Genomic DNA, 18,389 nt, shown 5'->3' on the forward strand with positions numbered 1-18,389 from the left:
CACAATTTTAAGGTGAGAAAAATGTCACAACCACCAAATTATGACCATTTTAGGAAAATGGGGTAAACTGGCAAAATCAAACACAGATATATCATATGATAAGACTGAAACTGGTAAATACATGCACTATGATGACGGATCAATCCATCTCAAGTAAAGTTGGTTGCTTGACCTTTTTTTAAAAATGATTATACAACTTCCTGTACTGCAAAACCCCCATGTTTTTATTTTGTATTTAATTTTACTTGGTTTAACCACAGCATCTGTATTTAAAATAAAATAATGGTCAAGCAAACTCCATTGGACCAGTTGAGATGGATTAACCCATGGGATCTGTTGCTCAAGGGTGTTCACATTTGGCAGGTTTGGTTCAATTAAAACTCTGGTGCGATTGATCTGTTAGTGCAGAAGTGTGAACGCTGCCATCCGAAATTTGGTGTGCACCAAACATGCGTTCCCACTGAAAAGATGGGTCTCGGTCCGCTTACAAACAAACTCTGGTGCAGTTCTGAAATACTGAAATATGAATGCAACACGGACCAAAGACATCTAAACGAACCAAAAACAGGATGTGATGTCACAAGATGTGACCCTAAAAAGGGCAGAATGCTCAAGCACTCTATTGCCCATTACAGTTCGGTAAAGGCGTCGGAATCGCGTTTTCTTGCAGCAGATCTTTGCTTGTGTGTAAAGAAGAAATTCCTATCGCTGTTTTGACTCCTTTAGAAATTTTCTAAGCTCTTTGTAAGTTCTCAGCTGAATACCATCATGTTTGAACATACAAAGAGTGCATTTAGCCCTGCACACAGCATTTGTTTTGGATGTTGGTAAGTTCCATCGCAAAATATATGTCACTAAAGTGTGAACACTAAGCAAACCAGGACCAAATGTATAATTTTCTTTTTTGGTCTGAACAAAAGAACCAAGAGAACTGAACAACAAGTGTGAACACACCCTTAGTTGCATCCTTTTATCGCCACAGTATATCATCTTAAAATAGTATTAAGAAAGATGAAGGACATTCTTACAGGGAATCCTGCTCTGCCAGGCAAGCCTTCAGGGCCCTGCAACATGCACCACACACACAGACGCAAGCGAAAAAACATTAGCGAACATGAGTTAAACATGCTGCATCTTAAAAAGCATTTGATGGGGAAACAGTGAGCTGCTTTACGTACCATAGGGCCTGGCGATCCTTGGATCTTTGTGAGGTTTAATTTGGCTGCTGTATCATTAAAAACGAGCTAGAGGGGGGGAAATCATTATTTTTTTAGGAACTCTGACATAATATTGTAGCAAAGCATGTAATCACACTTCATACAGTACTTACATCCTTGAAGTTAATGATTGGTCCAGGAGGGCCAGGGGGGCCAGGAGGCCCTGTGATGCTCAGCCCATCACGACCTTGCTCACCCTGAGTAACAATTAATACAGCAAATTACACACAAACTGAATTTCTTCTCAGACTGCAAAAATCCCACAGTGTGCACTTGGCTTGGGGTGAATATCATCATGTATTATTCAATATCTGGTGTGAATAATGTGGGCCAAAGGTCACATCATCATGTCACATAACTGCTCAAAATATTCTCAGATAAACAATTTAATACCTTCTCTCCTGGACTGCCTTTGTCTCCCTTTGGCCCCTGTTTACAGCAAGGGGCAAAAACAACAGCAAAAAACATTACACATTATATTGTGCCATTTGTATCATTTGCTCACTATGTATAAACTAACCGATCACTTATCACTGCTACAATACTTATTTAGTAAATTATTATATTATTATTTTTTCAGAGTACTACAAGAATGCAAGAAACAGAGAACTGACCCTGGCTCCTGGTAAACCAGCTAATCCGGGTTTTCCATCAGGTCCAGGGGACCCAGGTTCACCCTGGATAGAGAAGAGACAGGGGTCGGGAAACACACTCATGACATTGTGAAATGAATCAAACTCATTTGATTTTGAGGTATTTATAGTGTTTATACTGTATGTAGTGACTATAGTGGAGTTTGACAGACCTTTACAGACAAACCGGGGGCTCCGTCAGCTCCAGGAAGTCCCTACAGGGAGAACACAGGATATGAATATTAATACTATATATATATACAGTGCTATGCATAAGTTTAGACACCCATGCTAAAGTTGACTAAAAAGAGGAATAAAAAATCATCTTTTGGAAATTGAACTTAATGCCTTAATGAAAAAAATTAGGAAAAATCCAACCTTTAAGGACACCAATTTTCTTTGTGAATGAATGATGTATCGTAAATAAATAAATGTTCTTCCTTAAAATACAGGGTGCATAAGTCTGGACACCCCTATGTTAAATTCCCATAGAGGCAGGCAGATTTTTATTTTTAAAGGCCAGTTACTTCATGGATCCAGGATACTATGCATCCTGATAAAGTTCCCTTGGCCTTTGGAATTAAAATAGCCCCACATCATCACATAGCCTTCACCATACCTAGAGATTGGCATGGAGTACTTTCCATAAGATCATCTCTCATTGCAAATCAAACCAGCTATTAGGCTAACTGAAATAAAACCATGCCAGTCTCTAGGTATGGTGAAGGCTATGTGATGATGTGGGGCTATTTCAATTCCAAAAGCCAAGGGAACTTTATCAGGATGTATAGTATCCTGGATCCATGAAGTAACTGGCCTTTAAAAATAAAAATCTGCCTGCCTCTATGGGAATTTAACATAAGGGTGTCCAGACTTATGCACTCTGTATTTTAAGGAAGAACATTTACTTATTTACGATACATAATTCATTCACAAAGAAAATTGGATTTTTCCAAAATTTTTTAATTAAGGCATTAAGTTCAATTTCCAAAAGATGATTTTTTATTCCTATTTTTAGTCAACTTTAGCATGGGTGTCTAAACTTATGCATAGCACTATATATATATATATATATATATATAATTCATATTTAATATTTCTAAAGATAAAAAGACCTGAGATCCTGGTGGGCCAGGAAAACCAGGAGGCCCCTTAAATTGTAGGAGAGGAGAGGAGAAAAAAGGAGAAATATGAAAAAAAAAAAACTCAGAATAGGTCCATTCAACAAATAGCTTTTGAGTGCACAAGGAAAATGTGGCATGCGATGATGCATCCAAGGTTGATGAAAGACCTTAATATGTGAATAGCATTTGAGAAGGTCATAATAGTTGTAATGGTTTTGTACACTCACTTGATAGTCTTTTGAAATTCCGGCACCGAGAAACAATCCGCTTTCCCCAGAACCCTCCAAATCCTGTCAGAAAAAACACTTCCTATACTTAGACTGACTATAAAAGCCAGGCCAACCCAAAAGCCTCAAAATTAATAATTAAGGTTTTGAATTGACTAAATGGTGTTCTGGCCGTGAAAAGTGACGTTTGAAGAATTTCAACCTCAAATAACTGCTATTATGTTAAAAGCAATACAGCTCTCTTTTAAGGGATTCATTCACATTTTAAACTAAAATGCTAAAACAAAAATTTTAAAAATGAAGGAAAAATTCGACCAGATGTGACCCTTGAATTATCCTGTTCATGTCACGTGAATGTAGCTATTGAAAGCTTTTATGCTTTAGACTCTGGCCTGCGACATGTTTGTTTTCCACTAAATCATGCACTGAGCACATAACCCACTGAGGCTAAGTCTCTTGACCAGTATTTATAAAAGAAACATTTGAAGATCTGATTATCTCTGTACTCTTATCACAATAATGAATATGAATGAATATCAAAGTATTTCAACAGGATCATTTCAAAACAGTAGTCTGTTGTTGACTGTGATGTCCTGAATTTAGAATGTGAAATTCCAAAAAGGTGGTTAATCACAAATCTGCCTCTAAAAGACCAAAAAGGACTTCTGGGATATCTATTGTTAAATTAATTGCTAGTAGATTTTCATACCTTCAAAGTATCCACCATTAAATTGTTGCTCGAGGGCCCTGGTGGGCCAGGAGGGCCAGGTGGTCCAGGTACACCCATCGGCCCCATATGTCCATTAGGGCCAGGTGGACCTCTCAGGCCAGAGTCACCCTTTTCACCCTTTAGGAAAAGTAGGAATGAAACAAACAATACAATGAGAAATAAAATGAATCATAATGGTTGTTTCAATTATATGCAGTCTTAAGGTTCAGTCACATTTTGGCAAAATTTCACAAGCAAAAAAAAGGTCCATTGGCTATGGTCAATAGTGTAGCAATGTATGAAGCACAGCTCACACAGAAGTCAATTTAAAACCAAACAGCTTCTGCTGATCAACGCAGCGAACCTGCATGACCAACTTGAACCTATCTGCATGGGGAAATCTTTCGCCCTCATGTGGAATTCCCAATCACGTGGATTCCAAATAAAATTACTGGATTTCATCCATGAAACATTGCCTGAACAGCGGTAAATGTGACCATACCTTTATGAATCATATATTGTATATCATAAACATTATACCTTAAGTCCAGGGGGCCCTCTTATTCCTTGTTCACCCTATGAAAGAAAGTCATGAAGTGTAGAGCTCAAACTGGAACTTTTCTGGATTTTTATTTTTATTTTCAGTTTTATATGACATTGAGTGAGTTCTTTCTTCAAGATTGGGTCATTTTCATACCTTTGCTCCTTTCAGACCCTGTTGTCCATTTAAGCCCTTCTGACCAGGAACACCCTTTAAAGGTGAAACAGATCAAATCGCCAGCTTATGACATGACTTAACATCAATAAAACATTATAAAAGTCAGTATCTATACATGGGATGTCCAGTCCTGCTCCTGGAGGGCCACTGTCCAGCAAAGTTTAGCTCTAACCCCAATTAGACTCACCTGAACATCTCACAAGGCATACTGGAAACTTTCAGGCAGGTGTGTTGAGGCAAGAACAACTCTGCAGGACAGTGGCTTTCCAGGAGCGTCTTTGACACCCCTGGGGTCCGTTTTTCGTACCTTTCGTATTCGATTTTGTATTCGCATTAATAAAGTTTCTTAAGAGTCAAGAGCATTTACATGAAATTACGGACCTGTTGCTATGACAGCAACTCTGGGATGAGCTTCGAAGAACCTAACAATCCTGGATCATATCAAATCATCAACAGTAAAATCCAGATAACTGTGTAATCCATGAACGGACCCCTGGTCTATACACATACACTGCATTAAAAAAAATTTGCAGCAAGTACGAATTAAATATAGTATACTTTTTTTGTTGGATACAAGTATTCATTACTTCAATGAGCTCATTGTTTCTGCCTTTAATTATTACATTGTTTAAATGAATACATTTTTAGGTAACTGTGTATATCATTTTGTATGCACATTTCTGAAATATATAATTTCAACAGTTACCTCTGATAACAGATCACTCTAAATTGTAATGCATTTTCTATAAAGCTGCTTTGAAACAATGTGTATTGTGAAAAGCGCTATACAAATAAATGTGATTTGAATTTAATTGTGTCTTTATATGACAAATTTGATTACGTTGTTTCAACATAATGTTTTAAGTTGCCATTGCTGTTAGTACAAGCAGTTCAAAATTAAAAAGACAGATTTTCTCCAACATTCAGAAAAAGGCAGCACAGTTTCAAGCTGTCTTGAAATGCAACCTTGCATGGACCACATAAACTAAAACCCCTGATAAATATATCTGACAACTTCTAGAACATCTAACAGCTATGAGCTTGTCTCCGCCACAGAATAAAAAATAAAACAGATAATTGTGACATTTATATATTATCTCACAATTCTGACATTTTTTATATAAACTCACAATTGTGAGAAAAAAAGTTGCAATTACCTTTATTAATTGTGATTATTTTCTAACAATTCTGAATTTTTTTCTCACAATTTTGAGTTTATATCTCACAATTCATACATTATAACTTAGTTAGATAGAAGAACATTTTTTGCCACTGTGAGATAAAAAGTCGCAATTACCTTTTTTAATTGCAATTTAAGATCTAGTTTATATCATCTCACAATTCTGTGAAAAAAACTCAAATTTGCAAGTTAGATCATTGGAATTGCAAAAAACAAAACAAAAAAAATCTACTCAGAATTGACCTTTCGCCGAGCCCCGCCCCCCTTAGTTACTGTTGCTACGTCCGACAAACAAATGGTCAAACACGACCAGCGCGACAGATTGCCATGACGGAAAGAGGTATACCCGTGCGTGTCAGTGACCATTTTTGGAGCAATACCTCCGCGATATCCTCCAGATCGAGGCAAAAGGGGTTACAGAGTGCAGTGGAGGGATATATTCAAAATATAAAAATACGCAATGAAGAAGACACGACTACTATCTACGTCTCTATCGAGGCTAATGCTTACCGGTGTTCACACATCATTTGTGATATGACAAAGAACGAGGAATCAAGTGTTTAAAAGCATTGAAAGACACTTACTGTTGTGTTTTTGTGTGAAAGAAAAAACTCTCTGAAAATAAAAGTGCTGTCAGCAATAATTTCGTATGTGTGTTTTTTCGCATAACACAATGACTGAAATTTTAAATGCTGCAAAACACATGGGAGTTATATTCCCGATGCTGTAGTTTATTTGATCAGTCACTATCATTAATCAAGCTTAATTTGACTTTTCAACTACAATTAGGCAGGGAGAACTGAAAGCTTTTACAATCCTTTAGCTATAACTTATATAATTGACAAAAGTATGTATGTGGTGCATTTTCTTCCAAAAATGATTTTCTTTCTCAAATTCATGCTTCAAGTTGACAAAGCACAATAAACGAAATCACACAATAACTGTTTAACCAGACATAGCCTTAATTTGCATCTAAATAACTTTCCTTGATTGTCTTTCAAAATGCACTTACCATAATATTTATTAGGGGGGCAACGGATCACAAAAATCGCGGTTGAGACCATAATATTTATTAGTGGGGCAACGGATCATAAAAATCGCGGTTCAGACAATATTATGTTTTTTTTGAGTTACAGATAGGATAGTTTTTCAGATCAGAAAAAAATAAAATAATAATTAAGTAACGTTAGCCATCGATACCACAGCCAGCAGACGTATTTATGCTTCGTAATGTTAAACACATTTAACTGGGAGTGGGGCCGTCCACACTGTTTGTGTTTTCGGCTTTGGGAATGGAAAGAACACAACTCCTCCAGACAATCTCTCGGGGTATCTAGTGTCCGATTTACAAACGCCATGGGCGCACGCTTCACCATCTTGATAATGTTTGTCGGACCTGCTCACATAGTAACGGTTGCTATGATGTGTGATTGGACAATGGCCGTTTTGGGGGAGGGGCCGGCGAAAGGTCAATTGCGAGATATAAAATTACAACTGACCTTTCGCCGGCCCCTCCTGATGTGTGAACACCGGTAAGCATTAGCCTCGATAGAGACGTAGATAGTAGTCGTGTCTCCTTCATTGCGTATTTTTATATTTTGAATATATCCCTCCACTGCACTCTGTAACCCCTTTTGCCTCGATCTGGAGGATATCGTGGAGGTATTGCTCCAAAAATGGTCACTGACACGCACGGGTATACCTCTTTCCGTCATGGCAATCTGTCGCGCTGCTCGTGTTTGACCATTTGTTTGTCGGACGTAGCAACAGTAACTAAGGGGGGCGGGGCTCGGCGAAAGGTCAATTGTGAGAAATAAAGACAGAATTGGAAGATATAAAAAGGTTAACATGTGACGGAAAGCCATGGTGAGTTTTTGCCTGGGTAACGGAGAAAATACATGCATAAATACAACACTGTAACCTAATCCAAATCTCAGATTGCATTTAGGCAAATGAGGAAAAGCAGAAATTGTTGGAGAGAAAATGCTGCCTTTTCCAACCTACTAGTTCAGAGACCTGAACGAACCAGGGCACTGCCTGTCCTTTACCAAAACCCGAGCCAAACCCTGAGTCAAACCCAGAGTCAGTGCCAGACCCACTAAACCAGTCCTCAAACTGCTGGGTTATCGAGAGAAGGAAAGAAGACAACATAAATCAGCTAAGGACTGTGGTTCAACCATCATTAAGCAGCTCTAGGTCTTGAGAAGTGCTTGATGGGGAATGAATTATTTATCTGCTGGCCTGAATTACTATTTTACGTAGCTTCATTTTAAGTTGTCTGAGTGCATTAACCATCAGAGGTAACTTGAGATGACAGGCACAACATAAGTACGTAGATGGGATATGAATTCTAACAAAATGTAAACTGAGACTTTCTTCAGCAGCTGATTTAAACAAAGAGAGAAAAAACTCACAGGAAGTCCAGGTTGCCCATCTCTGCCATCCTTGCCAGAGGCACCTGGAGGTCCAGGGACCAAACCCCCAAACCCCCTGTTGGGACCAGGTGGGCCAGGTTTCCCAGGAGGGCCTGGAGGCCCAGGTGGACCCTAGAATATGACATAATCATAGAGAGATGGATAAACATTGACAATCCTTACTGTTAATTGCCATTAAATACATTATGTAACAATGTCTTCAAAACATGGTCAGATTTTACTCACTCTAAGACGTTCGGAATCAATGTCAACATCTCCAAATCCAGAGCCGAGAGCATCAAATCCATACTGTCAGTAAAAATTTTTATACATTTTAATAAACAAGAATCACAGTATGTGCACAGAATTATGTACATCAGATTTAAAGTAGCCAAAGATGTTGTTTTGAAATATGCATGCTTTAGCAACAAATTCAGTTTTTCCCCCAATATGAAGAAATACCACCACACATTTTGTTCAATGTACTCACTGAAACTTTAATTGGGTTGGATGGCCCTGGTTGTCCGGGAAGCCCTGGTGGACCAGGCAATCCAGGTTGACCCATCCCAGGATCACCCTAAAAAAGATAGAAATACAGGATTTTATTTTCAAGCTTAAGAAACACAACAGGGCATAGCAGGAAGTGCTTTCTACATTTTGGATAATCACATGTTTGGGAGGCAACTCAACTGCATTATCCCTCACCTTTTCTCCTTTAACTCCAGATTCTCCAGGTAATCCTGGAAGTCCTGGTGGTCCCTGTATTAAGATAAGCGAAAACAGATGTAAACATGAATCCATGAAACTTCACATTACATTCTATCCACTTTATTTTTCAACGTGGAAATAATTCCTGTGAATGTATAAGACTTCTTATTCATTTTTTTTTTATTTTTTATTAAAAGGAACAAATACTGTCAGCACTATATATTGCAAATATCCACATAAAGAGACTTCTGATTTATTAGCCATTAACTAAAGACTAATAAAGTGCAGTAAAGCATTATAAAACAGCGTGTTTATGATTACGATAATAAAATAATATGATAATAAAAAAACAGTTAGCAACATCAAGCAGCTGACACCGGAAGCACATTCAAGTTAAAAATGGTAGCGCCTGCTCTAACATTAAAAATAAGATGGATTAAATTCTCTCTTTAATTCTCTCTCTTTTTTTTTTTCTCGATTAAAACTCTGCAAATTAGTAAATATTTATGCAAGCAAACAATGTTTTAAACTAAATAAATATGAGTATAAATCACAGGATATGAAACTATCGAGGGACTCAATACGAAATATTTTTACTCTTTTTTTTCATTTTATTTGGTTTGTAAATTGTAGGAATCAAATGATACTTTTCTTCTCTGTAATGCTAAGAAGACCAAAAGAGAATTCATGTGCTCAATTTGAATGTCATCTGGTTGTAAGATGTATGCTCTCTGTCCATGTTCATCCCCTCCTTTAGTAAATTTTTGTACCCCGTTTGTACCATGTATTTAAACCCGGAGTTCTCCTTTTATCACTGTTCGTTTTCATCTATGTTTTACATAGTTGTGTTCTCCTGTGTTTGAATTTGATCATTAAATACTATTACCTTGGACTATTCCTGTAGTGCGCTTCATTCAACACACTGTATCGTGACACTGGTCATCTCAGAGCAATGCTAAGGTAGTTTTCTTTGTTCTAATGTTTCTAAAGAATCAAATAGTTCTCATATATTGAGTTCTACCAGAAAGGATTTGTTCAATTAACAATAATAATGTGCACGATAATGTCAATATATTAATTCAACATACTGGACTGAATGGATGTCCTTCATGTCTACATTCAGTACATACCAGTCTAATACTCTCTGTATCTAAGCAAATTGTTACTCACTGGTTTTCCTTCTTCACCTTTGCTTCCCTGTAAAACAGGCAAGAGATTAATAAACTGTTAGCTCACTCAATCTGCTGTACACTACTGGGATATGAAATGTTTTATAATACTATGTTTACAGATAAAAGTTTAGACATCATTATCATATCCTAGTCTCACAAAGAAAAGTAGCAAAAGTGTAATCAGTGCATATTCAATAAAGTCTCATTATCATAGAGGAAAAAATACAGGAAATAATCATACAGGTTGCCCATCTTTCCCTGTTCTGCCTTGTCCTCCTGGTCGACCCATTGGTCCTTGTGGGCCTCTCTGTCCAGGCTGACCTGAATGTCTCGGTGGAAGAGATGGTCCAGGGGGTCCGGGGGGGCCTGCAGGTCCAGGTGCTCCACGCTCTCCTTTTTGTCCCTGGCCTGAACCCTGAGACGTTTCAAGAGGAAACACTGTACTTGAACATGCAGGATTATTGCATAATTTTAAAGGTGCTCTAAGCGATGTCACGCGTTTTTTAGGCAAATTTTTTTTTTTGGCACATACAGCAAACATCTCCTCACCATCCGCTAGCTGCCTGTCCCCTGAACACACTGTAAAAAAACGTGGTCTCTGTAGACACCCCAGGCTATACAAATGGCAAGAAAAACAAACTGGGCTAACCCGCACCACGAAACATAACAAACTGTTCCAGCCAATAACCGACAAGAAGGATTTGGGCTGGGGTTTGGGGGGTTAGTGCGCGGATGAGGAGGAGGGAGGGTCTAGCTAGCCTCCGTTTTGTTTGACAATACTTCGATCGTCAACAAGAAGTGAGGTCACCCAACATCACTTAGAGCACCTTTAAGAGCATTACTTGTATTCAAAAGTAAATATCCTTTTTGCTATTACAACCAGGGTTTGAAATGAAAATTTTCAGTACAAAGAACATAAAAAAATACATACATAAAAGACTGACAGCCATTTGTAGTGGTGTCCGAAACCATACTGGACATTATCGAGTGCACTCATTCTTTCCCACATTGCACCACAATAACGAGTGTATAACCGATGAACACTCAATGGCTGTCCGAATTCGCTCACTCGTTTTCATTCACCTCTTCAAGTGAATTGTATTAGTGAACTAACGTAGGGAGTAGTGATTGAGGGTTTGGGGGGGAGATTTCAAATTCAGCCCATGTCTTTTCTGTCAACCAAATGCTTTGTAATCTTTGCTATTGCTTCAATGCAAATGAACAAGCGTGCCGTTATTTGTTACGTAGTGTTTACATGGTTAAGTAAGCCAGATATGCACAGATTCTGCGCAATACGCTGTATTTAATATATCATGATGATCCACGAGTTAGTCTGCGCAGATTTGGCTTACACGTACTTCCCCAGCAAAGTGAGTAAACATAATAAGTAACACTTCAAATTGGCTACTGATTTGACAGCGTTACCCGGCACAGTTGATTTTTACCCGCATTTGGCGGGTGTTCATTTCAAACCCTGATTACAACCTTAAGTGTATCACTTACATCCCCTGTACTCTCCCCCGTTCCATCTGTGTGGTAAGTCCCTGAAAGAATTAATAACAAGCATTTTACATAATCAGATAGAGACCATTTTAATATTTAATTAGTTTGGAATAAAGATTTTGTAATATTTATGAAACAAGTCTCTTATGCACACCAAGGCTGTCTATTTAAATATATTTTAAAAAGTAAATTATCCTGTGATGGCAAAGTTGAATTTTCAGCATCGTTACGCCAGTCTTCAGTGTCACATGATCCTTCAGAAATCATTGGAATATATTTTTGGTTCTTGAGAAACGTTTCTTATTATTATCAATAAAACAGTTGAGCCGCTTAATATTTTTGCGGAAACCATACATATTACTTAGAATTCTTTGATAAATAGACATTTCAAAAGAACAGCATTTATTTGAAAAATAAATCTTTTGTAACATTATAAATGTATTTCCTGTCACTTTTAATCACTTCAGTGTCCTTTCTGAATAAAAGTATTAATTAATAAACTTTCTTACTCCAAATTTGTGAATGATGAAGTATAACAGTTTCCTCACATATATTAAGCAGCAAAAACAATGTTTTCAGTATTAATAATAATAAGAAATATTTCTTGAGAACCAAATCAACATATCAGAAGGATCATGTCATAATGAATTGTAGTTTATACTGATAAATAAATGCGGTCTTGGTGAGACTTCTTTCAAAAACATAAAAAAAAAAAAAAAAAAACTTTTGACCAGTAGTGTACTAATATCTAGAAAATAATCAATATGAACACTCGCAAAAGAGGCAAAACAAAGCTAATTGTTTATCTTATTTAAAGAGTGTACTCTCACCTCTAAGCAGCCCTTCGTATTTAGGGGTCACATGTCCTGAGAACTCCCCCTCTTCCTCCTCAGGTGACACAGTGGGCGGGGCTTGCACAGGAGAGGTGGGTCTATGTATCTGTATGCAATAATACACCAACTGATACATACACTCTTACAACATAAACTGGCCATAATATATGTAAACTACACATCTGAATCTATTTTTAATGATTATAGTTTTTTTGTGTGGTAAAAAAAAAAAATTGTATTTCATAAAAGTATTTAAAGGTCAAGTGTGTAATTTTTTCATCAGTAGTGGTACCACTTGGAATTGCAGGTTTCTAAACACTCCTACCACCCCATCTGATCCCCGTCTTCCATCGTTTGAACAAACAAGTATCCCAGCCCTAAACACTGGCTATGAAACACCAGCATGGCACTAGCCAACTTGAAAAAACGTAATAACAGTAAGAGAAGTCTCTGCCAGATGCTGTCAAACTCATTGATTAAAAACGAAAAGGAATAGCAGGTTAATTCTCTCGTCATGCATTGCAATGCATTACATCACAGCAGGTTTGCCACTGGTTTTCATGTCTCTTGTTGAAGTCAGCTTTTACCCCTGCCATTATCTGTTCTGGAGTGCCATATTTGAATGTACAGTATGTGAATTTAAAGCAATCATATTGCTTCAGAAGACTTGGATTGAACAAAATTTATAGTGTTATTTGATCTTGTGAGGACATATTTTTTGGTCCCTATCAGAAAAACAGCTAATAAATCATACTAAATTGTGTTTTTCTGAATGTAAAATGTAAAACAAAAGAATGTAAGGTAACACTTTATAATAACTGCACACTATTACTCATTAGCTAAGCATTAATAAACAGTTAATTCATCATTTATAAAGCATTAATAGACATTAAAAAGATGTTTATAAATACAACTATAAATGCTTTATTCTTTGTTTATAAGCATATATATAATGTGTTTAATAATTGTATTTTCATACTTTATTAACGATCAATTAATAACTTTATATTAATAACTAAGTGAAGTATTGCTTTATTTACAAACCAGTTATTTATGAGTTGTCGTTGATTCATAAGATCACTTAGAAAGTGTAAGTAAATGATTAATAAACTACTTAAATGTACATTCATACATCTTAAATGTTTCTATGTTCTGTATCACTGTGTTGTTTGTTTCCTTTTTCTGTTTAGAAGATAACTGAGCCTTTACATCTCCTTTGTAAAAGCTTAATGAGGCATAAATAGTCCTCACTTCAGATGAGCTCACTTAAATAGTAAACTGACCACTACTAAATGCTTTATAACTACCTGAATTAACCATAAATTACAGTAATAAAGCATTTAGTAACACACTAAGTAACTACTATGTCTGAATAATAAGATGTATGAATGTACATTTAAATAGTTTATTAATAATTTACTTGCACTTTCTAAGTGATCTTATGAACCACTGACAACTCATAAATAACTGGTTAGTAAATAATGCAAAACTTCATTTAGAAATGATTATTAATAAAGTATGAAAATACAATTATTGCTTATAAATCAAGAACAAAGCATTTATAGCTGTATTTCTAAACTGCTTATTAATGTCTATTAATGCTTTATAAATGCTGAATTAACTATGAAGGTTTACTAATGCTTAACTAATGATTAACTGTCAAATGTAATAAGTTGACTTTACTTAGAAAAAGTGAGGAAACTGCTGCCTTAAAATTTCTAAGTACAGTAGTGTATTCATTTTTAGTTGGCAAAATGTATTTAATTTAGTAAAGAAAACTTGTTGGTCAAGTACTGTTAACTCAAAATCATTAGTTGTGTTAATTTATTATTAGTGTTCACATTACTAGGAAAATCTTAGGAAACCGTTTGCCTTAACGTTTTCAAGTAAACTGAACTAAAAAAAAATTATATGTTAAGACAAAAAGCAACAGATCTTTGGTAAAACATTATTTATTACTCATACATTTTCTTCAGGCATTAAAATGTACCAAACAATGCCATTCTGGCACCCCACATTCAAAACATTTTTCATTAATGTAACAATATGCATTACAACAAATCATGACTGATGAATAAACAAATAATACTGACAATCTTTTGACATGAAACTGAATAGCTGACCCTGTAAAAAAAAAAAAATCAATGTTTGCTTAATAACATAAATAAATAATAAATAATTAAAACATATTTAACAGAAATAAGTAAAACGGTGCTGTTTAAAAAAAAAAAAAAAAAAAAAAATTCACCTAAGGTTGACGGGTGACAATTTAACACTTTAATTAAAAAGAATGTTGACTTTAGTGCAACAACAAGCTTTAAGGGTTAGTTCACCCAAAAATGTAAATTATTTAATCATTTACTCTCCCTCATGACGTTCCAAACCCATAAGACTTTGGTTAGACTTTGAAACACAAATTAAGATATTTTTTTAAGAAATCTAGGAGATTTCTGTCCCTCCATTGAAAGTCCAGGTAAACAAAACTTGAAAGATCCAAAAAGGTTATAAAAGGCATTGTAAAATTAATCCATTTGATTTTAACATATTAATGACCTTCTTGGATCTTTTAAGTTTTGGTTACCTGGACTTTTAATGGAGGGTCAGAAACCTCTCTGGTTTTCTTTAAAAATATCTAAACGTGTGTGTCAAAGACTAACCAAAGTCTTATGGGTTTGGAATAACATGAGTGACAAACTGATGACAGAATTTACATTTTTAGGTGAACAATACCTTAAACACAATCCCAAACAGCCTTCGCTTACATCAACAGAAGGTTTCTAAGTGAATGTAGGTTTGGTTTTAGAGATTTGTGTCCAAGGGAAAGAAAACCTCAGAATTTAGCGCATAAATCAACATGGCACCTGGAAAGTTTTCAAGATCATCCATGACTATGGCTCCGTCTAGAATAATGCTGTGCAAGAAGACTCCAAATACCGGTAGTGCTTGTGGAGGGAGAATCCTGGCTGTCTTCCCTTGTCACGGTCAGAATCCTGATTAAAGAAGTTTTGGGTGTCAATCACAGTCTTAATAAAAACAGGAACAGCAATATTAAAATTCTGGTTACATTACAAATGAAAATCCATATCCAAAATACACATGACAAAGTATCGGGTCTACATACAACTAGCAGAGATTAATTATGGTTGTTTAAGTACTGTCTGAAACAGACAAAAAATAAATAAATAAATAAAAATAACAACAGTATAATAATTAAGAACTTGCATTCGACAAAATGTTGGAACTAATAATAAATGAAAATAATTATAATAAAAATAAATGAAACAGATGCAGAGTTTGCATGTCTGATCTAAGAGAGTTGAATGAAGCATATTGAATGCCTATATGTAATGTATGTGTGGGGAATCAAAGTTTTTAATGAAATATACAGAGAAAATTACCTCTAAACATTTGTAAAAAAAATAAAATAAAAAAAGGTTTCTTTTCCAAGAATGAGAGGAAGGCCATGAAGAACTGTGCACATAGCAGTGATGATGCTCTGAAAAAAAAAAGTTTAAAATGGAATATTAAATTAGCTCAAAAATATAGTAACAAAAGAATTCAATGATGTCAGCACTCTGATAAATATGTTACAACATAGAATGAAATGAGAAAAACTGAGCTAAAACAGTACCAGAAATGTAAGAAAGAAGCATTGACAAGCTTACCATATATTTAATTTGTGCAAGAAACTCAGAAAGTCTCTTTTCAACTGCCACTTTTTTTGTTTCGAGCAGCATGTTGATCAAGCGCTGAGAAGAATTCTTGTTTGAGGCTTTTGATTGTGATGCGATTAAACTCTGCATTGATCTGTGAAAGAAAAAAAAAGTTAAATATACATTGGGCTTTTGGTTAATGTGTTAAAGGGATAATTGTTTGGTTTGCATCAACATGTTGGGAATGATTTCTTGTTAAATTCATCTTTAATGCATTAAATAACTTGAAGGAACACAAACAGTTTGTGTAAAGGCATGGAATTGGACTAGTTCTGGTGCAGCTTCCATGTTTTAAGCGACACTGCCACAAAAACAACCACAATACTCACATTTCCATTGTATATCTCATTCCATAAAAAAATTCCTGCAAATTAAGAAAATAATATTAATCTACATGTCTCATTCCACAAAACAAGCTCTGCAATTTAAGAAAATAATATAAACCTACTAAATTCTTACTATAAAGATTTATATATTTTTTAACTACGCATCACTGTGTAGTGTTCAAACATTTTAATCTAAAGAAATCCCCAAAAATGAAATAATATAAAATAACATCCCTGTTCAACACATCTAAACATCCAACAGCTCTACAATCAGAATAAAAATGTTCCTCAGTCTAAATTGTACACACAATAAAAACATCTAAAACATAAAAAAAAAGTTTCTTTACTGAATACATGCAGCCAAATATCAGTGACTTGCAAATGCTAGACTGCTAATTTCGATTAGCACAGTCCAACAATTTCAATAAAATAACATCACATACAAAATCACCATGTAATGCTAAGTCATTTAATCTGACTTCTACACGATCCATTAATGTATATTAGGCAATTCAGAAATAAAAAAACTGACAAACAAGCACCAACTCACCTTTCCATGTGCTTCTACCCCTCAGAATCCATTGTGAATTGACTCCACCTACATGTAGAACTGCGTATTGACCATTCGAAAATTTCACAATACTCATTATTTTAAGTAGAGGATAATTCAATCTATTAAGTTTAATAATTTTCCATGCTAAAAAGTTGTTGCTACTTAGTTAAACTAAGTAAGGTCAACAAACTTATTTAAAATAAGTTATAGTCACTACATTTTATTAGTAAGATCATCAGTTACATTTGCAGTTATTATAAACTGTTACCGAATATGTAAATGCAGAAAGTTTTCGGTGAGGGTTGTGTTTAGGGGTAGAGTTAGGGGACAGAAAAAAAAAAAAAAAAAACAGTTTGTACAGTATAAAAGTGTCTATGGAAAATCCTCATAAAACATGGAAAGCCAATAACATATATTTTGAAACAACATGAGTTTTTTTTATTTAGTTTTTTATTTTGGGTGAACTATCCCTTCAGCATTAGAAAGAATGGCACACTTTACAAAGTGTGCAAAGAAAATAAAACTGCAACACTTTTGGCTCAACCCCGATGGATACTTATTCTCTTTCTCTCATGATTTGGGAGAGAACCGAAGATTTAAACCCTTTTAATGTCTCTGAAAATTGTAACAAAACTTAACCCCCTGGAGGGAGAATTAACCTCTTTGTTTCCTGTTTGGCAAAGATAAATAAAGCAAAATTTGTGCAAATAAATAATTACATTGACTAAAAACACACATTAAAATAAAATAAATAAATAAATACAACAATTATTCCTCCGAATGTTTATTTTGTTTATTTAATTTGTATCCTTTTTTCTATTGTATTTGTCCTATTGATTGTAATTTTTTTAATGGTATTACAGACTGTTTCAACTCACTGTTTTTTGTTGACAGTGAAATTGCTCTGAAAGAACAGATTAAGGGGTTGGGGGTCATTTGTGGGCTTTTATGAACGCATTGACAGGGGACCCCTTACAACATTTTGCTTAGGGCCCCCAGAAGTGTATTCGTCCCGGTGTCTACGGACCGGCATTGTGTGCTGCTTAATATTATTGTGAAACAGGCGATAATTGTTTTTCAGGATTCTTTGATGAACAGAAAGTTCAAAAACAGCTTTAATTTGAAATAAATCAATTTTTTGCAACAATATGTATTCACAGTAACTTGTGATCAATTTAAATGCATCCTGCTGAATAAAATGATTAATTTCTCTCTTTTTAACTTACTGACCCCAAACTTTTTAACAGTAGGGTAAATTAATGCCTAATAACAAATCAAATCAATTCATTGTTTATGGTATTATGGTGCAGGATAAAGTATGGATTTAATACATTACACCTACATTTTTTGGGGGGGAAAG

At 35.3% G+C, this 18,389-nt stretch overlaps 1 protein-coding gene across 5 annotated transcripts in view; it reads right to left on the reverse strand.

Annotated features, from left to right (window-relative positions):
- Positions 1 to 18,389, reverse strand: part of col15a1b (collagen, type XV, alpha 1b) — a 47,367-nt gene that overhangs the window by 8,215 nt on the left and 20,763 nt on the right. For 2 of the 5 annotated variants that reach the window (XM_082172505.1, XM_082172502.1), the window contains exons 6-25: positions 12,435 to 12,543; positions 11,605 to 11,645; positions 10,343 to 10,516; positions 10,100 to 10,126; positions 8,927 to 8,980; positions 8,712 to 8,798; positions 8,468 to 8,530; positions 8,222 to 8,353; positions 7,812 to 7,925; positions 4,607 to 4,660; positions 4,450 to 4,485; positions 3,910 to 4,047; positions 3,201 to 3,263; positions 2,965 to 3,000; positions 2,023 to 2,064; positions 1,832 to 1,894; positions 1,611 to 1,646; positions 1,331 to 1,414; positions 1,179 to 1,244; positions 1,029 to 1,064 (exon numbers count right to left, since the gene is read on the reverse strand). In XM_082172505.1, the coding sequence (XP_082028631.1) occupies positions 1,029 to 1,064; positions 1,179 to 1,244; positions 1,331 to 1,414; positions 1,611 to 1,646; positions 1,832 to 1,894; positions 2,023 to 2,064; positions 2,965 to 3,000; positions 3,201 to 3,263; positions 3,910 to 4,047; positions 4,450 to 4,485; positions 4,607 to 4,660; positions 7,812 to 7,925; positions 8,222 to 8,353; positions 8,468 to 8,530; positions 8,712 to 8,798; positions 8,927 to 8,980; positions 10,100 to 10,126; positions 10,343 to 10,516; positions 11,605 to 11,645; positions 12,435 to 12,543 (1,455 nt within the window). The remainder of the gene's footprint in view (positions 1 to 1,028; positions 1,065 to 1,178; positions 1,245 to 1,330; positions 1,415 to 1,610; positions 1,647 to 1,831; positions 1,895 to 2,022; positions 2,065 to 2,964; positions 3,001 to 3,200; positions 3,264 to 3,909; positions 4,048 to 4,449; positions 4,486 to 4,606; positions 4,661 to 7,811; positions 7,926 to 8,221; positions 8,354 to 8,467; positions 8,531 to 8,711; positions 8,799 to 8,926; positions 8,981 to 10,099; positions 10,127 to 10,342; positions 10,517 to 11,604; positions 11,646 to 12,434; positions 12,544 to 18,389) is intronic. The other 3 variants (XM_082172504.1, XM_082172503.1, XM_082172506.1) reach the window with 3 other exon arrangements.

The sequence above is a fragment of the Leuciscus leuciscus genome, assembly GCF_965113295.1.
Source record: "Leuciscus leuciscus genome assembly, chromosome: 6".
Classification (NCBI taxonomy): Eukaryota; Metazoa; Chordata; class Actinopteri; order Cypriniformes; family Leuciscidae; genus Leuciscus; species Leuciscus leuciscus.